Raw genomic sequence first — 24,004 nt, 5'->3', positions numbered from 1 at the left:
CCAGCTCAACATCAGACCGGATCTTTGCTACAAAAAAGTGCAAGCACCGAAAAAGCTTTTTTTTTTTTTTTACCAATTGGCTAATAATTGAGCTTCCCGCAGTGGTTTAAAGCTCAAACTGGCTCAGTGCATGATTATGTCAACTCTGAACGAAATGAACGCACTGGAACCAAACTGGTATGCTTCCAGTCCAACAAACTGGTTACAATAAATCACCTATGAGGAAAAAGAAATGCCGTCATGTGAAAGTTTATAAGTACATACAAATGTGGCTCCTCTGCTGCTGCATAAGCCAGTATCTATTTCGTCCACCCAGAAAAGTTAGCATAATGACCCCAAACTATTATGCGAGGTAGAACTAACGAGTCAGCACAATCTTGTTAGAGAAACTGTTTTATTCCAGTAAGGCAAAAAAGCACGGGGACATTTACATGTGGAGATTCTTGCTGCTACCACACTCCTAAAGGCCAGGCATTTACATCAACTCGAGTGCTGCGTTTTTTTTATCGAAGCTGGAAACGGCTTGTCCAGTTACGGTAAGTCTTACTCGTTTTTAAGGTATTGATCAAACAATACATCTGGCATTCCTTCTGATGTATCCATGCTGCGAAAATCCATGATCCACGAGTTGTGCGTGATGGAGCTTAGGATTACTGTATTTTCGCACGTATAACCTGCACCAAAAATGCGAAATTTTCAGGGGTGCGGGTACGAGCTATTTCCTTTGGTGCAGCTTCACCGCAATGCGCAAGGGCTGTGATGCCCCTACAGCAGTAGTAGCGACTGAGCCACCGTTATCCCATTGTCTGCTTATTTTGCACCCACAGCTCAACAATATGCCGACCTGAAAAAATGTATGCGGCAAGTCAGCTAGTTACGTAGTCAGCTAGGTAAGTTCTTATGCATAAACAAATGTGTAATGTTGCTTGAGTAGTAGCTTTGGTCCATCCTTTAATGTATAAAATATGCGGGCAATACGCGGGATAGATTTTTTTATTTGTCGACGGAAAGTGGGGGTGCGGGTTATACGCGCGAAAATACAGTGTACTTTAATCGTAACTTGTGCAGCAAAGGCAAAGTGCAGTTGAACATTTTTAAGCGATAAAAAGAAAAATTAGAAACGGGAACCGCACATATCTGGCCATAACCCCGTACACCCTCCAAAAAAACGTGCGGCATGAATTGGGTCAGTGTAACTGCACAGTTCGAGGCCAGAAATTCAAATTTCTGCCCGCTGGGTAAAAACTGCATGAACTACATTGGTGGTTTATTTAATAAAAACTAACAACGGACACAAAAAACAATTTTTCTGATCAGCGATTCACAAAACAATGAGTAGATACCGCAGCAGAGTCGCACATCATCAAAACATGGCCAAACAGATCTCATACTCGGGTAAATGCACAAATTAGGAAAGACGACTTGAGAATACAAAATAGCTGACACTCTTTTATGGCCCCTATTTTTTTCCCCTTTTCTTCGCGCATACGAGTGTTCATCCATTATTCCCAAGAAAGCAACCAACAAATGTTTTGATATATACTCGACAAACCATCAGGTGAGATGTGCCTGAATGTCTTAGCAGTGCACGGGTTTACAGTCGAAGCTACCTGCAATCTAGAGAATGGAACCCAGCTCAAACCTGACTCGCCGCAATGAGGAACGCACATTTTATGCGCAGAGACCAACTTTAGCACCATGCCGTTGACTGAAATTTTAACTTGTTGGCTAGTGCACTCAATGAAAATCCAAGCGTGGTGTAACGTTGAATTTCTATGGCAGCAGCAGCAGATATGTGGATTCTCTAGCAGCAAAGCAGCATACTGAAATGGCGCCCGCACTTCTCTAACAACGTACTCTTGTATACAGTGTAGCATAACTACGCAGAACTGCTCTCTTAAATATACATATATGCTTCTAGTTGTACGTCTCTAGATATACTCTATATAGTACGTCTATGCATCTCTAGGCAGCTTTTAGTAGGCAAGGTACTTTGTAAGGACACTCAGTTAAAGCACTGCGCGGTGCGGCTCGCCCAGCAAGCTAATAGAGCAGTGCTGCAGTGCAGTGATATGGCAACGACAAGGCAAAGCACCGTAGTTGTGTAAAGAGCTCAAAAATGGAGCCTGAGGACTCAAAACGCTCGAGGGTACCTACGCTAGGGGAAATGGAAGGACTGGTCTACACCCCTCGCCCTTGATTGTTTGCACTGTGGTCTACTACGTCAACTGCTCGTGCAATAGAGCAAATGGTACCGGTGGGTTTTTCTGCGAAGAAAGATCACACTCCGATGCATGACATGGAACATTCGCCAAAGCTCTAAAATCTAAAGCAAGACATCCAAAGCTTGGCATTGTGAGAAGTCTAAACGGTAGAATTCAATGTCTTCCAGCTAAGTACAAGAGGTAAAATGAAATAGCTCTGAAGTAGACCCTGTAGTAGTTAAGTTTGAATCCTTCTTTCGTAAAAGTTTAGAAGTTTGATCCTTCTGTTCTGAAAATGTTTCCAACAGGGGCTGTCCGTTGACGTAGCACATTTTTCTGAGCTGCCCCAAGCAATGCCTATTCCTGGCAAGCTAAGTGAGCATTAAACTGTTTCGAAAGAGTACTACCACGAAGGCATTGCCAATAGAATAGGTATTCCTGTCCGAGTGATGGCTTGCAAGTTTAAGAGATCAACACAGTGCAACGTAACACAACTTCATCATTCCTAGACAGGCTGCTATGGCCTTGGCATAGTGGTAAACTAATGCAGGATGAGAAGGCCATAAAATGATGGAATCTTGGACGAGCTTTTCAGATAGTACGATGCAAATAAATTCACTATACTAGTACCGATGAAGATGGTTGACTAAAACAGTCGTGACAACTCGTGACAACAAGTTTCATTAACTATACATAATTAAATGCAGCCTCGCAGGGAAAGAATAGCTTTAAGTCCTAAGCCAGTAAATAAATGCGCAAAAACAGGCGACGCTGCTTCACGAAGGTGTGTCAATGATCGGTGATGGATATAGTGTTAATATCTCACACCTACATTCACACTGTTAAGTAGGCTTAACAGTATATTGAATGTTCTCCAGTTAGTGTCTATTTCTTCCCGCAAGACTGCAGCAGCACTTTCTGCAACTCAAGGTAGTATTAAAATTTTCCTTCCGTGGTTTAAACAATTTTGCATAACAGCTTCGCCAACTGTTCGACCTGTTTGCTCCCACGATCTTTCAGAGAACAAACAGCACACACAATCTTTTTAACATTTCAAAACAGATTCACCGATATTATCACGTGGAACTAGTCGTTTTACGTGGTTGTACACCGCGGTTTAATTGCTTACAACCACACCGCACATCAACAACTTCACTGGCATAGAGATCAAGCTTTCACAGCCAATTCAGGTGAACAATTTGGAGTTCTACAAGACCAGTCGCAAAGATAAAATGACATAAGCTTTAAAAGTCTAGCGACAGTCTAGCTTAGCCTAGTCTAGTTTAGCCTTCGCTTAAAAAAAAAAAAGGCATTTTCTCCTGCTCCAACGCCACCTGAAATCGGCCACAGCCACAAGAGCCAGTTTATTTTGTGTGTGCCAAATTACTCTACTCTATATCAAATGGAATCAAAAGGTGTATGCAGAGATAACTGTGCTGAGAGAGATTGTCTGGAAAAATTGGCACCAGCATACAGTACCAGTATATCAGTACCAATTGTACCGGTATGACAACTGTATACCGGTATATAGTTCACAACCTCTTTCTGCAAATTCTGTGCTGGCAACTCACGTCATATACTTCACAAGGCAAGACATGAACAATTTCACCCGTGTTCATATGGGTTGGGGACGATTTTTCTTTCAGTTCCTCTCAAATTTCACAGCTTCAAAAATTGCCACTGAAATTTAGCAAGTGGTGAAATGGCTAAAAATGAACAATGATACTTGCGGCAGCTAGGACGATTTCCGACCAGCAAAGGACAGCTGCGTATGGACTACTAGATGAGCAGAAGATGAGCACTTTCCATGAATTCTGTTAACGTCGCATAACTGACTTCTGGTCCTGTAACCCATGATTAAATACCAGCAGGCTACACTTGTAATATTTATGCATTCTACTGAAGCACGACTTGTTAAAAAAAGAAGGAAAAGAAAATAAGAGAAAGATAAGAAAAAGAAAAGAAAAACAAAATAAAAGAAAATAAACTCAATTAGACCGGACTTTAGCCTACGGGTGCCAAAATTTCCAGCGGGCAGTAGAATACAAACTGCTAATCTACGCTAAAAAAAAAAGGAAATTAAATTAAAAAAGATAAGTTATCAACTTTTCAGGAAGAGAGAAAAACTAACGGCTTAGTTCTTTTGAATCCTCCACTTTTGCTCCATTGCAAATTGCCAAAAATAACGCATCCTTACACTAGCTGCAAAGCACCCTCCATAAAAGCCTTTCAATAACAGTCCCTGCAGAAACCACACGGGTGCGAAATTATAAAATCGGTCGCAAAACGTTTTTTGGGTTCCAAGAAGAAAGGCGACACGTGAGCTACTTCCAAAGCCACTCCCACCCCACGCAAAATGTGCTCACCTCACAAACAAGCTTCGACACGTTGCCGCAACATCCCCCCCTTAGCTTCAGACATGGATCCAGAGTATGTGCTGTCTTCGTTGCTCAATTAGAGCAACAACCCAGTTCAGAGAGGTTCCAGACCATTAGGTATAAAAGTAGATCTAAGTGGTAATCACTGGCAAAGGGAAGAAGGTTCTTTGCAGGGGAGTCAGCAGAGAAGCTTGCGAACCCATCCCGAATGGAATGGTCATAAATCTCACTGATGCATTTTTTTAAGCAGGCAGCGAAAATCAGAAAAGAAAGAAAGAAAAAAAAAGGTAAATGCCGAAAATATGTCTTGCCATCCGCAGACAAAATGTTCTGCGAGCCATTTGCTTCAAAGCTGCATTAACTAAGCAATCAACAGTACTGTCTCGCCGTAGCCATGTTGGCAGATAAAAAAAACCACCAGGTGTGGCTCAAAAAAAAAATCTAAACATTAAAAGTGAGATTTCCACAACATTAAAAACAATGCAGAAAAGAAACTCACAAAACACGCACAGAAGGCAATAAAATGACACACATTAACCTCTTTCTTTCACTCATTATAAGACTTTCGCAATCTATGATGCAATCGTATGCCGTGGCACTCGCCACTAAGGACAATTGGGATGTCACATGATGATCTGTTATTTCTTTGACGATTTTGCGAAACGAACACATGAGCTGGCATCATTGCCAGCTCAATCTTTTCAGCTAGCACCGAACACAGGTACAGTGGTGCCCTAAACATCCTCAAGTGCTCGTTAAAAAAAGAAAAAGAAAAACGGAGTCGGCGTGGATGGGCAAATCGACACCGCTCCACTGTGAACACAGGGCTGCAAACGAGCAAAAGATTCCGGTGGCCATCTCGGAGGATAGGTACGAATGCCCTTGAACGACCTTGGCCAGTGACGATGACACAGGACGACCTTTGGCATGACCTTGGGCGCCAGGCCCCTGGCGGTTGAAGGGGGCAGGTCACCTGACCTTGAGGATTTGCAAGGAGGCGGAAAACGACGGCCGTTTCCTCACCAGAGTGGCTGCCACTGAAAACGCAGATTGGCGGCGGTTGGTTGCCGTTCCCTTTTTTGAAACAGCACAACAGCTTTGAGGGGGGGGCATGGCTCTTAAAACAATGCCTTTAAATTTTTAATTAAGTAAACTCTGTGAAACTTGCCAGTTTTGCTGCTTTTTTTTCACTGATTTAAAATATGGCATTATTTTTTGAGTCAGTCAACTAGTTACCAAGATAATTAGAGATAATTAGCCACTTTGGGGGGAACAATAGACAAAAAAACAGGGTTAGTCATAAAACTGTAATCGTTATGTTTTTCAATACTATGAACCCTGGCGAGTGGAAAAAAGATTCTTTTTTTTTTTGATGCACCGCTTGGAACTAATTTTACATCTCATAAGCTTTGGCGTTTCAAATGGGCATTTGAAATGGTTCCTTGCCACTGGTGGCAACATGGTGGCAACAAAGCTTAATGAGCTGTAAAATTAGTTACAAGCGTTGCAGAAAAAAAAAAAAAAAAAAAAAACTGATTCTCTTATTGCACTCACCAGGGTTCATTGTACAGTAATCCCTCGTTAACTCGGATATCTCGACACATCAGTTAAGTCGAAACTTTGCCTCCCATAGGCGCTCCCCTTTAACTCAAAACTTCACTTATCTCAAAATTTTCAGCGGATTTTAGGACTTTGGATTTAGGACTTTTTAGAGTTAACGACGGATTCAGACAAACTGTTTTTTGTGGAGTATGTGCTCTCTATCCCAAATGAAAATGCATCATTTGAAACACCTCGAACTGAAATGGTTTCCCTGATGGGGCCCTAGAACGTTCGAAAGCAGAATTTTTACATCTATCAGCCGTACGTACATAGCCAAAATTAATGCTGGCAACCATGACAGGGAGGAGATGGAAAGAGGTATTTAAAAACTTGTCCCCAGCCCGAACAATAAAAAAAATGTAGTCTTTCCTTTACGTGGGGTTTCAACCACGCATTAAAACTGACGAAGCTCTGTTTATATACGTACGGTAGTGACACGTTTTAAAACTACTTCCGCCAATTTATTTAGAAGTTCCTGGCGATTACCCCGCTGAATAAAATGCTGGCTTTCGTGTCAGCTAGAGGATTTTCGCTCCACAAAAGTCGGTTGCCTATTAAAACGACAAGACTGGTCATCACACAGGTCTGACAAATGCACGAGTGCTGGCTGCGGTGAAAAGATAATTTAAAAAGCTCAACGAGAAATATGGAAGGCAAATGGTATAGACACTCTTTTATTAGGTGGACCTGTCAACACAGACAGTCCAGGACAAACCATGCATGGCAGTGCGTACGTCGACATGCAGTGTCAGTGCAATCACGTGCGGGCAAGGAGGGGAGTGGGGGGTTAGTAACGTCAAAAAACACAGACACACGCTTGTTACACGTTTACTCCTGGTCGACAAGGTTACAGCCACCACTGCAAAAATACACACACACAGCATGCATGTTATGGGACAAATGATTACAAAAAAAAAAAAAGGGAAACAATGGACCACTCTTGGTTAGGATGCAAAAACAGGGGTGTGAAACGTGGGGAATACAAAACATTGGGGAATGCATGCAACACAATGGACGTCACAAGCCGAGATGTCTATCTTTTCTTCAGTGTCTGTTAAGTAAGTGCGCTTTTTCTTTTTTAAACTGTAGCGCTTCAGGCATCGAGAAGCAATAATGAGAAAGACAAACTCAAAATTTCGCACTTGAGTGGAAGCGGTTGGGAGACCGACGGTACACACACACACCTCACACAATCTTACAAATTGGAGTGTCGGAATCCCACTAGTATTTCTTTTTCAAATTAGACAACATCAATTTAAATTAAAATTAGTGAGTATGCGATTCAGAAAAATTGGGAAAAAAAAAAAAAGAAAAAGTTTAACTTGCAAATTCAAGACACAAAATCCAACTGACCAAAGGGTGGCCTCAAGTCTCATGCTATGCCCCAATACATTGGTCTCAAAACCTAGATCGCTGCGTCTCCTTGCAAAACCCAATTCCCACAAGGCCAGCATTTGAAAATTTTTCATAGTATTGTGTGGATTGCCGCAGGACTTGCAAAGCCCGCCCACGCTGCACATACACAAACCAGCCTCAACACAACGGGACAGAAACATTCACTCGCTACGTTAAGCAGTTATTCAGTAAATGGTCAAGTAAAAAAAAGGAACAACGTAAATGCACTTCTAAACCATGCCTTGCCAACTGCAATTCCACGGGTACTAACCGGGAATATGTGCTGCTGTGAAACATGGCACGTCACAGGGCAGATGCGAACTGTTACCTATGAGCAATCTTTTGAATGCAAGAATTACACTGGGTAAAATGTGTGTGTGTAAGAATTGCACTTTTTTTGCAAGAACTGAAATGGGTGTGCGTAGGATATGCACTAGGTGTATGAGACTTCTATTGGGTGTGTGTTAGAACTACCCTAGAAGTATGAGATGTGCACTGAGTGTTTCAAAACTACCGTATTTTTGCGCGTATAACCTGCACCAAAAATGTGAAAACTTCAGTGGCAAAGTAGGGGTTGGGGTTTTTTCTTAAGTGCAACTTCATGGCAAGGCGAGTTGTGCCGTGAAGCTCTTACACAGTAACACTGACTAAGACTTTTATAGCTCTAGCGAGAGCAATGACACTGAGTGAATTGTGACTTTCGCCTTGCAATCAGTGTATTCTACTCGCTAAATATACACTTTTTCTGTCCACATCGTATGTGATGTGTTGCTTGAGCAGTAGCTCTGGTGCAGCATTTTCTGAATCAAATGTGCGGGCAACACGCGAGAATTTTTTTTTTCCTTTTCCGGCGGGCTGGAAGTGGGGGTGCAGATTATCTGCAGGGGCGGGTTATACGCGTGAAAATACGGTATTTTGAATGCCTTCAATTGACATTGCAAAAGAGCTGTAACCGGGTAAAAAAAAAATGGTTTTCATTACACTGCAGAATACTAACTATTCAAGTGCATAGTCACTAATCTCGTGTTCAGCAAAATAGACTGCAAATGCAACCTTCATTAGAAATTTGATTGCAATGATTATGGAGTTGCACGAACAGAAAAAAAAAAAAAAAAAGAAACTGTGTAAGGTGTCTGCAAGTCATGAAACACACTGTATGTAAGACTACGGTGCCCATGCACTCTTCAGTAATATGATGTGCAAAAGCCAACCAAAGGGAAATAGAGACCAAACATCGATACAAAACAAAAAACAAACAAACAAACAATAAAAAAACAGAAGGAGGGGGTAGAGGAGTGAACAGGCGCAGTTCAGATTATCCAATTTCACAAACAAAAACGAGACAGGAGGGTTTTCCTCGACACGAATTTTTCATGAATCCGGATCTTGACAGGAAGCTTTTCTTTCCTTTTTTTTTTATTGATTGAGATTTCTGGTGCTTCTGGGTGCGACACGTGAGAAGTTGAGTAGGAAGCACACTACCAAAATTTTCAGATGAATCAGAAAAAAGCTTTTTGTCAAGACTGCCAATTCACGGCAGAAAACTCCGACAGTTGAAAACAACGTCCAAGGACCAAAAAACGACGAACACACGGGGACAAACACCACCACAACAGGAGATGCTTCATGCAGGGAGTGATGTTAGTCGGTTGCCATGCACCCACGCGGTCACCAGCATGCTTATGAAGATGGTGGGTTAGTCGCACACGCCGCCGACCGTGCTCATGCCCGGAGACCGAGGAGGCGGGCCTTACTGTTGGTGTCCTGCGGCGTGAGCGGTCGCTCCATCACCTTGCCCAGCACGGCGATCCACTCTGAGCGGTCGCGGTCGCTCTCGGCGCCCATGACGAACTTGCGGTGCGGAGTGGTGACCGTGAAGGCGAACGGCATCTCCTTGAAGGCGTGCGGACCGCCCGACTGCACCGAGTAGCCCTCGTTGCGGTGGCCCAGGAAGATCTCTCCCTTGGGGTAGGCATCCTGGTGGGGAAGAGGACGGCGACTCACTCGGTGAAGATTGATGGCGACATAATAAAGTTCAATGCTGGGCTAGTTCGTAAAACATGTATCCTAAAGGGGCCATGCAGACGAAACAAGTTTGCTTCATTAGAAAGATTGCCTCGTTAGAATCATACTGACCCCACTTTTAACGCAAACTTCGCTCAAATAAGCTATATAACTAGAAGAAAAAGGGAATGGCCATGCGACCCACTAGCTCATTTCCCACAACAGAACCTATGATGACATATGTGACAGCTCTGCGATTGGCTGAGGCCTGCAAAAGACAACACAAATTAGCAGTGCTTATAAGCTTGTCGAACGAGCTATCTGCACTTACATTTAGGGCACATTCTTTTTATAGCAGTAAGAATGGTGGGGTAAACAATGGAAGTTGTGAAAATACACGTAACCAAAGAAGTACCGATGCACATTGTGTTGGTACTAGGCACAATAGGCTTGTTTTACCGTATTTACACGATTGTAAGTCGACCTTTTCTTCAAAATTGACAATTCAATGTTGGGGGGTCGACTAAGAATCAAAACCGAACTTTGTGCAATTTGTAACGGCAAGAGAACAGAGAAATAAGGGGTGCTACGAGCTGGGTTAAGCGTAACGCCCTCGTTTATATGGTTACAGTCGAAGCGTAGCGTTTACCATTGCATACATTCTGGCATCAAGAAAGGTGATACCGACTTTGAAAGTTGGCATTCCTGATCTGTGCCCTTTGTCCCCTGTACCTAGAGCGACTAATTTTCCACCAGCGTGTTCGGAAGTGTACTGAACAACATGATATGATTGTGCCTACATCAGCGCTGTGCATTCATCCAAGAGGTTCGGTAATACTCATTTTGTTCATTAAATTAACAAAAGGCTTCTTGAATGCGAGTAACGTACTCACGAATCAAAGGAAATCGTGAGCGGCCGTTTCCATCAGCCGCCATGTTGCTTGTTTTGATATCGTGCGGCAGTGACTGCTGCCAGTAGATTCGATGGTTGTTATCTCGCTGCGAATGTGTTCTCATAACTGGGAATAAAATTTCCCGCTCAACCCACAGTGCATGGTTATTCTGCACGCTTATACAAAAGCTTTTCTTTTTTAACAACTGCACTTGAACCTCGTTATAACGTAACGGGATATAACGAAATAATGGGTAAACAAAGTAAATGAGATTCCCCTTGAAATCCCTATAGACATACAGTCGAACACGGATATATCGAACTCGAAGGGGATCGCGAAATAGTTCGATATATGAAACATTCGATATAAAAATATGGGCTCTGAGACCTCACCTATGGCGGACGATCACTTACCGATCGTCGCATTCAAGAATGACAACTAATTCCGCACTCACGACGCAACAGGACGCTTTATTTCCGTGAAAAAAAAAATCGCTGATCTTGGCCTGCTTCTTCGTCCTGGAAATGAAATTAAAGACGCTGGTCTCGATCTTCTCCAGGCTGCACGACTAGAAAATTTCAGCAGTACGCTGCGCCTTCGCACACTATGCACAACATGCACTCAAAAGGAGAACAGCGCGCACGTACCGCAAGAACTTTGAAGGTAACAATTCCAAGGCTCTCTGAACGGACTCCAACAAAGCGCTCGCGATGGTCATCTCCGAGAGAAACAGTGATCTCCGAAAGGTTCGGGACAACTCGCCAAACAGCAGCAACAGCAGCAAAATGCAAAAGAAGGAGGCCGCCAGCGCCTTCGTTCCCTCTTCCCTTTTCCGAGACGACATCGGGGGAAGACAGACCCAGAGAGAGAGAAAAAAAACCCTTTTTCGGCAAGCCGGGGAACGTACGCAGCCGCAAAACAACAACAACAAAAAAGGGACGTGCGCAGTCGGGGCATCCCTACCTGGCATTTCCACATTTTCCGAGCGTTCGGGCTTGTGTGCCTAGAGAGATTTAGCATAACGGGCTCCGTCCGCTAACGCTACGGCGGCCGGTAGCGGGGCACGACTGGGCAAGCGCAAATTCGTTCCGGTAGGGGGGATTAGTTCCGCGAGGCATTCTTCGCCATGCCCGTGCATTCCTCCACATCCTCCTCAACCTCAATCGGGGGTGCAGCGACCGCCGAAGAGCACCTTCCAGCTCAGCAAAGTGTGGTGTTGGGCTAGTTGGTGATTCATCTTAACAATACAGCGCGACAGAAACAAAGACTTAAGCGAGGCACACAGGACGAGCGCTCGTCCTGTGTGTCTCGCTTATGTCTTTGTTTCTGTCGCGCTGTATTAAGACCTTCCAGCTCGCGCGGCGTTCGATATACGCAATGTCGGGGAAAATACGGTTCGATATAAACGTACGAATTCCGATACTTTTACACAGAATTTTCAAGGGGGTAATTTATGAGTTCGATATAGACAATAATTCGATATAGCCGTGTTCGATATATCCGTGTTCGACTGTACATGTATTTTAAACCTCGTTTTAATGAAGAAAAACATACATCCCAATGGACATAACAAACCGAATTGGTCTCTGCAGCAAAAAAAATGCATATTTTATGCTGACAATATCAGTTTTCGCCACATTTACAGCCGCGCGGAGTGGCAATTCAAAGCTCCCGTCTCCCAACAACAGCTGTGCTGAGTCATGGCTATCTCAGAGGCGACGCTTTCCATGGAGTCGCCGGCGAGCGGCCGCGCCAACCACCTCGTCGTTCTCCGAGCTGCATGTCTAGCGAAGCGATGGCCCAGCTTGGTGGAGTGTGGCCACGTAACAGTGGTGGGAGGAGACACAAGGCAGCGGCGCGGCTCGTTGCCCGTCTCCACTTCACTAATCTCTCTCAAGCTCATCCACGCGTGGATGAGCGTTTCCGCGAACGCGATGGCAAACTGCTTCCGCCATGCTTTTTTTAAGCAAAGGGGTTACATGCGACTCTGTTAGCGTCGAATGTGATGACGCCGTCGCTGTGGAAGACAATGAGGCCGAGGGTGTTGAAGCTTCATGGAGGGCGCTCAATGACGCCGGTGTCATTGCGGACAATGAGTTGTTCTCCGATTACGTGAACGGCGACGCCGATGCGGTGACTACCGAAGAACTGACCGATGACAGCATCGTGGCAGATGTCGCCCGACTAGTGGACACAAGCGATGATGAAGACGTCATGTGGACCAATTCCCGCGCGTTCAACGTGCCTACGTCGTCACAGGCGCTCGACGTGGTTGACGTGCTGTGTCGTTTTTTTCGGTGCTATGGATGACAGCGAAAACGGCATGAAAGCGGTGGCCATCGCTGAAAAAGAGGTTTTGCTTGCGTTGTCGGAAGCAGAACACCCTTCCAGACTTTTTTTTCCCGAAGTGCTAGCGGACAATAGAATAGCGTGAGTACTGAATAAGCCAAATATTTGTCTTGTAATCAAATTTCTTTGCATTTGAGGTCACGTAGCGATGGGGTGAGATGCACAGCCATCTTCTCTCGGCATGCTTAAAGGTTAGGCGCCCCAATGGGCATACGCGGCTCTAAATGGTGATAATTGATATAACGAAGTAATGGAGATAACGAAGTGATTATGACTGCCCCTTCAACCTCGTTATAATGAGGTTCGAGCTGCACGCACCATGAGCGTACGGCTCTTGTGGGGGCATCGGTCATTGATGGAAGAGCCGCCGTATGGGGGGTATTGGTAGCTGACGGAAGAGCTTCCCTTTGTGATATGATTTTCTAGGCGGCCACATTGCCGTGTGTTTGTGTCACTCCTGTGTTGTGCTGAATCGTCCCGTCTGTCATGAGTGCCCTGGGTCCGAAGAATTCTCTAGGCGCTCGTTCACAGCAGCGTTTGAATGGGCTGCTTTCTGCGATCGCATTTTTTTTTGAGAGAGGCAACTTTTGGGGGGGTCGATCTACATTTGAGTCAACTTACAATCGTGTAAATACGGTAGCTGCACAGCTGTCCGCTGCTTTGGAGTTGTCTTACACGACACTGGCTGATTGGCATAAGCAATGTTGTCTTACGTGACCCTGTTTGCCGAGGATACTTCATGCTTCACGAAACAATTACTTTCTACCGTAACAAAAACAATCCAGGTGCAAATACGGTCAAAAACAAAGCAACACCGGACTACGGTCCGTGGCTGAGTATGGTAGCGCCATATTGGAGGACTGATGGCAAGCAAGGCCGCAGAGTCGAATGACGCAGTGGAAGTTCGTTGGAATATGTGCACTTATGACTTCATGGCAGACATCATGGAAACACACTATTTAGTGGGTGAATCAAAATTTTAACATAAATTGAATAATTTCTCAGTGAATACGGCATCGTTTGCTACCGGACAAGCACTGTGTGCGCTACAAAACATAAAATCTTTCAAATAAAACAAACTTGTACTCTGTCTGCATGCTTTTTTTAATACATTGGTTATTCCTTTGAAGTTTGCGATGAAACCGGCAGCACTCTTATCAGAACAAAGTGGTCTTTTTACCGAATGAACCAAACTTGTATTTTATCTTCACGGCCCCTCTAATGAAATGGCACCACCCACCAGGGGGTCCTCGTGGTACATCCACTTGCGGTCGTCGAGGGTGAACCACCGGCGACGGTGCTGGTCCGCAGGCCGCGGTCCCGACTTCCAGAGCCAGCCCTCGCGGAGGAAGTCGCGCGTCAGGTGGGGCACCAACTGGGACTCTTTGGCACCGGGGAAGGCCACCTGCAGGTGGTGCAGCTTGGCCGCCCGCAAAGCACTGTACCAGTCCACGATCGTCTGCGTCGATTCGAGAGAGAAGAAAGAAGGGGTAAGATGCTTCTCCGGTCCCGTCTTTGTGCAAGCTACATACAGGGCAGGGAAAGAATTTGACACTGCTATCGTGACCAGTGCAAGTGAAACCCCAAACCCTCATGAAAGCCCCAAAAATGTGGCATGCGCATTCATGATAGCAACGGCGATATGTTCAGTTTTCTACTCTGCTTTTTGTTGTTTCTTTAATGTGCAAAATTGCATCCCATTTTTGAAGTGTGCTTTGAAGTGGCAGTGCACGTTTGACCGCGTGTACTGAAACAATGCGTTATTTTCTTCAAACGCTGCACAACTATGCAAAACATACAGGAAGTGAAGCGCCGACAGGCGTCAGGTAGTCAGTCGCCTCTTGCTTGGCTTACCTCGGCAGCAGTGCGTATTTTCCTGTTGTATTTTGAGCATACTATGACTGCAAACATTGTCTAACAGAAATGAATTGAACTGAATACTACAGTAAAACCTCATTGCAAGAGACACTGTCACAAGAGACACTCGGTTTTAAGAGAGATTTGAATGAAAGCGATGTGGTAGCTTTCCCTATGTTTGCTACGTTAGCAACATTGTGCACAAGAGACACATTTCCCAGGCCCCTTGACAATGCCTCTAGCAGCAAGGTTTTGCTGTACCGTTCCCAGTTTTTTGCCAGTACCCGAAGGTACTTGTAACACCCCTTTGGGTGTTACTAAGCAGTGAAATGGCTCCCCGGGTTGCTAAAGTTTCACTTGCATAGAAATGTGCCTGCGAGCATTTCATACCAAATTTGTGCCCTCATCATCACCAGCAGGGCATTTTCGGCTAATGCAAAGGCATTAAAGGGAACCTGCAACACTCTGAGCAGTGAAAGTAAATCTGCGCGACATTTAGATTACACTGCCAGGAATACCCGAGCAAAACATTACACGTGAACGTGAAGCGGTGAGCGCGCAAATCGGTGTGAAAGACGCGGAAAAAGCAACCGTGCTCTCTTCAATTTTCCTCATTATGCACCCCTGACATGGCCTAAACAACGTCATTCAGGCCATGGCTCTCCTATTAGCTGTCGCTGGTCAACTTTGCAGCTTATTTCTCACATTTCTTGTGACAATCCACAATCGCTGGCGCTGTGCACCAACCTCTTGTATGCCTGAACCTGTACGCACAGTTCTGGCATTTCTTTTGTGTTTTTGAGTGCATGCAAAGTTTGAGTGACGAACTCAATACTCTCCTTTCAACGAGACCACTAGACAACAAATGTTTATTGCTTCATAAGCGCCCTACCAGCCTGAGTGTGCGCTTGTGAGCAGGCAGCCATGCCTGCTTTTTTGTCGCCCCAGACCGGAAATAGACCCCGCCACGTTTCGGAGAAAAGGGGAAAACTCCCAGGCATGTGATATATTGAAGGCTGCTGAAGAGAATGCAACAGGCTGCCCACCTCTCCAGGAGAGAGCGCGCAGCTTTCGTTGTGTTTACTGGGGTCGTGTTGGGAGGGAACAATTACGCGCGATTTCTCACCGCGTGTAGTTTCGGTGATAGTGAACGAACTTTCATAATTATTGCGAGAGGAGATCACTGGGACAATAGACTCTACCCCAAAAAACATTCCGAGTAGTCGATGGTAAGTGCTACAGGGTCCCTTTAAACAACAGCACTGACATAAAGTAACCTACCCCATTTTACACACTCTCCTTTAAGGCAAAGTACTGGGGGGGGAGGGACAATGAAAAGGCAATACACAGAGCCCACGCGTTGGCTACCTTTCCGTCTTCGCTGTAGACAAAGATGTTGCGTGTCGAGCCGTCCTTGACGTAGCTCAGCTGGAGCCCATGCTTGTTGCCGATTTTCTCGGGGCAGAAGACGGCATTGATTTCGGAGACCGGGATCGTCGCCTTGGGCTCCTTGTGAGACTGAACAAAAGAAAGGACCGCACAAGCACCACAGGTCACCACATGTGCTTGCACTGCCTTTGCGAGATTGCTGGACTCTCCAATCGGACCTCCATCCCACTGAAATAGCTGTCTAGTCCCAAAAGGCTCGGCAAACTGTTTTTCGAAGATAAAGAGATGGAAGCTCTTCGCTTGAATAGTCACAGCCTACTTTTAAAGCAGTGCCCATGACACATAATGACTCAACATTTGGAAATAATGACTCAACATTTGGAAAGTTTTCGTTAGAGAAGAGGCCAACACAACTACCACCACCATCATCCTGCTGGCGGCGCGACTGCATTCTGACATGGCAATCTTTCAAAACAACCAAGCTTGCACTTCATCGCTGTGGCCCCTCTTTAAAGTGACACAAAAGAGAGTAGTAAACACTAACTAAACGTATCACCAGGTGAAGGTTTTGAGCATGCAACCAAATTTTCCTTGTTTAGCACAAACCTGAAGATTTGATTTGTTTTTTATTTCTAATGCCTGGAGAAAGAGAAGCGAATGCCCTTTGGAGACACCTCACAAACTACTGAACGCTGCTTCGACGCTTTCTTAAAGTAAAATTCTTTTTACATAATTTGTGGTCACGACCAACCTCGTTCATATTCAGGCTCAATTTATGCAGACTAGATGTGTTTGCAGTTTGTTGGGCGTTAGTACCCGACTTGAATAGCTGCCAATCTGTTATCAGAACATGTGTCGCTGAATGGCATGCTGAAGACTGTAAAAGAGAGAAGGTGCTTTGGAAACTGCTTTTCTTGTGCAAACGAACCCAGAAGGCTGAGCACATTGACCAATATTCGCCCCAAGCTCAAAACTCTCACCTCATCAATTTATGCCAGAAAAGTACTCTTAGAAGTACCCTCTCCCCTTTCACTGTCTTTCTTCCATCACTTGGTGACAGGCAATTCCGATGGCAGATTTACAGCGCTCAACCAACTGCAAACGCATCTATTCTGCATAAATTGTGCCCGAGTAAAAACGAGGTCGTTGATGACGCTGGAATAAGTACCAGTCAGAATTTATGGTCGTGAAAGCTTCGATTTGACACTCAATAGTTCGCGAAGTGTCCGCAAAGGGTACCTGACACCCTCCTTTTTTGCCAGCCCTTAGAAATAAATCAAGTCTCCAGACCTGAGCTAAACAACAAAAATAAAAGACCACTCAACTTAACCGCACAATGCAGCAACAAATTCAAGGTGCCATGAAGACAAAATAAAACTTTGCTCAATTAGAAAGAAGGTAGCTTTTGGTAATTCCCTCAGCTTCATTCCAGCCACGAAAAAAGCCTTTTTAATCAAAGAAAAGCAAGAAATACTGAAAAACTTTCAAGTGGCTGGGGAGTCGCCACTGCTTCATCTGTTCTTATTTTTTCTCTATTATTTGCTCGTAGTTTGCAATAAAACTGGTATCACTGTTATCAGGGCAGAGCAGCCGTGTTAATGAACTAAACTCGTATTTGGTTTTCAAGGCCCCTTTAAGATTTGGGGAAGCTGACTTCTGCATTGTTTTGACTCCGCTACCAAACTCAGTGAACTAGGGGGCCAGCCGGCATGCCTCATAAAGTTGAGAGAGGGGGGGGAGGGAGTGGAAGGGCAGCAGTCACCTCCTTGACGTAGTACTTGAGCGTGCCATCGCTGAGCACGAATCGGCGTGGGTGGAAGCGGCCGTCCTCCTTGCCCTGCTTGTTGAGCCAGCCCTCGATCCTGCCCTCCTGGTAGATCTGCCGGTCCGGGTGCACAAACTCCTCCCGCTCATACTTGGCCCGCACCCACTGCTCCTGCAAGCATCATGAACAGCGGAGGGCACAGGACGCGGCATTGGGGAGACCCCGCACAGAGTCGACTGGCCTTGGGCTACACGAGCTGCGCTTGTTCATCCAGCACGGCATAACTTTCCAAAAGTACCGTGACAGTGCTGCAGTACTGACTAGGCTGCAACTGGTTCTTTGCAGTGAATTGCTAAGAATGCGGCATTTCAATACAGTGTAGACCCTTTATAACGTAACCGCTTATAGTGTGGGACCAGACAAAATGCGGGTTTTTGTGACCACCAGTTTACCTTTCATAGAATTCAATGTATAAGCATTGCATGCATCAAACACAATACCGTTTATAGTGCAGTTTCTCGGCGGGTCCGCTGATCGACCGCCGCAGCTAGGGCATCGTTTTAGGATCGCGAGAAAGAAAAAAGACGGAATCAGACATCCCACGCAGTGCCCACTCCCTGCTCTCCTCTAACTTCGACATAAAAAAGAAAAACATGGGCACCCTTAAGTTTGCGTGTCCGGTTTGCACGCACACGACGAACTGTCCTTGCTTGACGCACCTCGGAAGATAGCGAGCCCCCACTGGCGCGGTAAGTGCAGGAAGTCAGTGCAGGAAGTCGTTCCTACTATAACATTGTGCAGATAAAGATAAACAACCACCCTTTTCTCTTCAAACATCTGTAGATAACGAGCCGGGATGACGAAGGTTTTCTCTAACTCTACGCTGTGCTGATAAGCAGCCGTATTCGGCATGGCGAACGCGAGCCAGGGTGAATGGGAAAAGAAAAAAAAAAAAAAAAAAAAAATCCTGCTCGCGTTCTTATCACGTTGTTCTGCGGCAACCTTTCATAAGCGCTAGGAAACGTAGGTGTGCTCCCTCAAAACACAAACACCGGGAAGTTAAAGCAGCGCTTGCTGTTTCCCTAGTAAGACCGTGCAGCAGTTTGTAAACCATGCAGTAGCAAGACCGTGCCGCTATTTTTAAGAGGCCTTTGTTTGAGTGATGACAAACAAAGAATGATTGAAAGATAGATTGCGATTTGGTTGTATTCGAGCATATTTTGTTTATAGTGCCGTACCGCTTATAGTGTGGATTTTTGCGGCTCCCGCGGCATGTGTTATAAGCAGTCTTTACTGCACAAATAAACGTTTAGGATACAATGCAGCTTTGGAAGGAGAGATTTTAATACAGGATGCCTAAAATGATGCCCAAAATGCCTAAATGAACGTTAAGGACACCATGTAGCGTTGGGCGCATTCCCAAAAAAGGAAGGGATTACAAATACACTGAGTAACCACGACAAAGCGAGTGGATAACTGGAATTAATGTGAAAGTGCATAAAAGTTTTGGATGTGCACTGGCACTGAGACAATGAGGAATGGCAGAAAAAGTGCACTAAGCGGGGAGACAGTAGGGCGTGAAGGGAGCATTTAGCCATGTTACAGCTGTCATGAGTTGTACTTCTAGAAAAAATCCTATTTCAAATTGTTATTCTGTTCAAGCAGCGCACCCCCACATGTAATTTGCAGTGAATCAGCAACCACTACAGTTTTAGGTGCAAAACAAAGTATTTGTATTCAAAAAAGCCGATAAGATAGCTGATGTATACCACCAATTAAAGTTTGTTTCACAAAAGACTTCTTTGCTTCATCTACGTGTACCACTTTTATTAAGTGCATGCACAACCTACCAATCAGTGGTGAAATCGCACGCAGCAAGCCACACAAAGCCACCACTTGAAAGGTGTGCGGCATATAAATTTTGTTCCTATACTCGCTTAATTACAGAAACGCTGAAGTAAGCTTCAAACACCATAATCACATCAAAGTTTCTAGCATGCAGCATACAACCATACGTGAAAACCATCAGTCTTGAAGAGTAATGAGCAATAACTCTGCTGGGCAGGAAAAGCAAATTCTGAGGTGTACGATTTCGAAAACACTTGGTAGTACTGTTGTGGCTTCGAGCCCGCCATTGGTCTGCGAAGAAACTACGGCAGCCGTACCACAGGTCGCACTGCATTGGATGCGGCTGTCATACAAAGAGCAACGCAAACAAGAGAAGTCCTAACTGGCCCGCGAACAACGTGCTATAGACAGGCTTGCCAAGGTGGTAGCGAGTTCTGGATATAGACGCGTAGTCTACCTTAACAGAAGTCGCAACATTTGCTGCTGATGAGGTACCACAGTGTCGTTTTTATAGTGTTCCCCCCCTTTTCTTTTTTGAAAATCCGTAAAATTTCAAGCAAGATTCGTTCAAGCAAGTCGTAAGACGGGTTGAAATTCGTACATCTTACAGACAATTCGGAAGAGTTGGCACGTATGCCCTACTGTCAACAGGTCACCGCGTCGCATTTCCTCACCTTGACAACGGAGACATCGTCGGCATTGGGCCGTCGGTAGCAGGCCGGGACGTGGGCCTCGTATTTGGCCTTGGCCATGGCGTTGCCGACGGCGGCGAGCTCGTCAACTTGTGCGTCCTCCCACTTGTCGAGCCGCAGCGACCGCACCCGACTCACGTGAGAGCCCAGGCTTCGGTGGATGCCGGCGCACTCGGTGCACAGGAACACCCCCAGGTTGCATGACGCCCACTCGGGGTCTGCAGGGGCAGTCCAAAATAAACCCTGGCTGACACTGAGGGAACGTTGCCTAATTGTCAGAGCTTTTTGTCTGTCGCAAAACTAATGGATTTCCCCGTAGACCGGTTGGTCGGCCGAAAAGCTCTGATAAGACCTCTGGACACACGTGCGAGAGGGAAACCGAGCCTCCGTTGTGTCAAAACGGTTACTTGAAAGTTGCAAAGAAGGAAAGGAACCGTTCTAGATAAGACAATACACGCACTGATTACGAAGAAGGAAGGAGTGTAACAATGTATACCTTTAATTGATTGATTGTAGGGTATAACACACTGACGCTTCACAGGCATTGAGGCGCGCCGTAGTGGAGGGCTCCGGATCTTTATAATGCGCGCCGAAATCTCGAACACACGAGCGTTATTGCTTTTCACTTCCATCAGAAAAGCGGCCGTCGCAGCCGGGAATCGAAACCGCATCCTTGTGCTCAATAGCACAGCGCCGTAGCCACCACGGCGGGTGGTGCATACTTTTCTCTCATAAACCACATATCGGTATACATTTGCATAGTTTGTAGATGCGTTTACTTGATGCCCGAAAAATCGTCACATGGGTTCATTCTTGGTTTGCGATGAGCATCTTTGAAGATTTGATGATCGATAGGACGCCCTTTCAGCGAAGAAGCTTTGACGCACTTGTCACGCAGTTTTGATGTCAGGACGCTTTCATGCTTCTCTCAACTTTCTTTAGGAACGAGGAATTGTACTGTAAAGTTTTCTTTTTTTTACCTCAGGGGACGGCGGGGGGTTATCACCACGCTGGTGTCTGGTGAATGTATTTCTTGCCTCCCTAATTCCCTTGCCTAACTGCTCCATCTAGAATTTTGCCTTTTCTGGCCTCTCTCCCTTTCATACCCAAACTGCTTTTTGAGTCGCCCATTTGTTGCCTACTCTCCGTCATCGTCATTATGCCATCAGCCTGTTGATGAGTGCTCATTGTAGGATGATGGCCTCTCCCATAATCTTCCAACTACTCTTTTCTAGTGTTGTCTCAATTCATTCTTTGTCCCAGAATCTTCTCCTTCATCGTGTTATTTGGCTTCTCCCACTGACAGTCCTGCCACTCGGTAGTCGTGCTTTTACTTGGACAGTCCATCTGTAGTCTGTTCCCCACGTCAAATGACTGGCCCAGCCGTACTTTTTCCCCTCGATTTAAGCTTGAAGGCCTTCCTTTCACATGAGTTTGTTTGTTCCTGAATCCAAGATTCTCATTTTCTACCCTTGAGCATTATGCCTGTCATCCTCCTTTCCATGACCATCATTCTCATTACATGTATAACTTCACGCTCTGAAGAGAAGAGGCACACCATGATGAAGAACCACCCAAGCAATATTTTAAACATTTCAACAAGCTCGGCATCCTTACTGCATCACAAAATTTCGTACTCTTGGGCATTTTTTTTTACATCACATGTCCTGCAGGACTCTATTCCTTTTTCTTAACACACACCAGAATGTCCTGTATGCTTCAATTCATATTAACCCGTAGTACATTCCCATTTCATAACTTCTTTACTCAACCAGAAAGGGGCTAGTATTATGATTCTTTTTCTTTATTGGTCGCAAGGTCACAGCTGTTCTTACCCAATTGCCAGTTTCTTGCTCTTTGGCTTCTTTAAAACAAAAACAGGGGGGTGGGGTTAACGTGCCGAAGCCTGGGCTATGGGGCACAGCATAGAGGAGGGCTCCGGATTAATTTTGTACACCTGGGGAACTTCCAACGTGCACCAAAATATGGTGCAACATTTCTCGACAAGTCAAGTGTTCACACTTGGCATAGAGATAAGTTTAAAAAGTGGGGGGGGCCCAAAAACAAGCTGGTCATTTACGGCACAATATAAGCGCATTAACTGTCATTAACGCAAAGAAATTAGAGCAGATGAACAATCTACTTTAACAGATACAAATCTGCTGTTCATATCCTGTGGTCACACCACATGAAAACACAAAAACATCGCATGTCAACATTGTTTCTTTTTTTTGTTGCAGTTAGTAAGCAATAAAAAGAAAACAAAATCCATTGCTTTATGAGTACAGGCGCACCAGGTATATGGATTGATCCATATATAGCTCTTGTCAATTTTTGCTCGAGCAAAGACAGTCATCATTTCGCTTTCCTGTTTGTCTCTTGACACTGACAGTGTAGGTGTCATCATTGTCTTTGGCAAGCACGCAGTGACGAGTCCATGACAGTGCGCTTTAAGTTCACTGACACCGCCAACTCAGCTTTGACTATACTCACTGAACTGAAACTTTAAATTTTTCTGCCCCATCGTGCTTGAATCAAATTCGCAGCGGTTGTAGCAAAAGGAAGCGAATAGCATTCAATGCAAATATGCAGATAAAAAGTTAAATCGGATATTAGTCACAGTTTCTCTTTCAGCCAGAAATGCGCTCTTCGCCATGCTTGGTGCCACATCCATGCTACACAAGATACAAAGTCGCAAAAACTACCCACGAGAAATGCGGCGTTCTCCTTTTTCTGCCGTGCAAATCATTACAGAAAGTTTTTTATTTGTAAATCTTTCCAGCGCTTTGCACATAGACGAGAGACGGTATTTGGCGTTAGAATGACAGGAGAACCCGACCTACACTCCGCTGCCAGTCTCATTATGTGCTTGTTTCAAAAGTTTGCCAATTAGCGACGTTCACGCCACAGATAATGTCACCTGTCAGTCACTTTCCCTTCACTATATCGTGCGAAAAAGAAGTCGCTAAAGAAAGTTCTCCACAGGCGTGTCACGCGATAGCGAGAGGTGATTCAACATCCTTTGGCGAAATCGATCAGCTCGCATGCTGATGACGCTATGCGGGGTTTTTGACAGCACGCTCGCGAAAACGACAACGATGTCACAAGGGCGTCAACATCTCTAACGCGTCAAACCAAGTTGACAACCTGCTTTAAAGGCTCGCAGAAAAGATTTTCAGCACCATCATTTTTGCCCCGAACGAGGACAGCCAGCGCAAACAGGCATTAAACTGCGGAAATGACCGCACGAAAGAAACTTCTGTGCAGATGACGCGGCTTTGATCCAACCAAGAAGAAAAAAAAAAGCACAAAAAGAACGCACTCCATTGAAGCCATTGTAGCGAAGCTCGGGTATGCCAAAGAACACTCGCCTTGCCTGCCGCAGTCCGCGCATTCGTTGTTCCCGGGAACTTTGAGGAGCTCCAGAAGTCTGCGACGATTGTGGTCCGCCATTTTAAAAATCGAACTCTCTCCTTCTCCCTCACGATGGGCTAAATAAAAACAGAGTAGAGACACTCCCACCTAGTGGCCCCGTTACCTTCATTTGCACCCTCGTTCTAGTTCTGACATGCACCGCATGGGGATAACAGTAAAAAAAAGCAATGGCGCTGTTGTCGCTAAAGGGACA

General features: G+C 45.2%; 1 protein-coding gene across 1 annotated transcript; it reads right to left on the bottom strand.

Moving 5' to 3' along the window:
- Window positions 1-375: 375 nt before the first annotated feature.
- LOC144138491 (arf-GAP with dual PH domain-containing protein 1-like) lies at window positions 376-23,943 on the bottom strand. Its single transcript, XM_077670795.1, has 7 exons — window positions 23,748-23,943; window positions 20,359-20,594; window positions 17,834-18,007; window positions 16,051-16,200; window positions 14,066-14,284; window positions 9,334-9,556; window positions 376-5,619 (listed from the first exon to the last, which is right to left on the bottom strand). The coding sequence occupies exons 1-7, from the start codon at window positions 23,827-23,829 to the stop codon at window positions 5,552-5,554; spliced, it is 1,152 nt and encodes a 383-aa protein (XP_077526921.1). The 5' UTR covers window positions 23,830-23,943; the 3' UTR covers window positions 376-5,551.
- Window positions 23,944-24,004: the final 61 nt, after the last annotated feature.

This window comes from Haemaphysalis longicornis, unplaced genomic scaffold (genome assembly GCF_048455015.1).
Source record: "Haemaphysalis longicornis isolate Haplotype H1 unplaced genomic scaffold, Haemaphysalis longicornis Haplotype H1 scaffold_5, whole genome shotgun sequence".
Taxonomy (NCBI): Eukaryota; Metazoa; Arthropoda; class Arachnida; order Ixodida; family Ixodidae; genus Haemaphysalis; species Haemaphysalis longicornis.
Note: the sequence above shows the minus strand (reverse complement) of the source record. Positions and strands in the feature narration are given on the sequence as shown.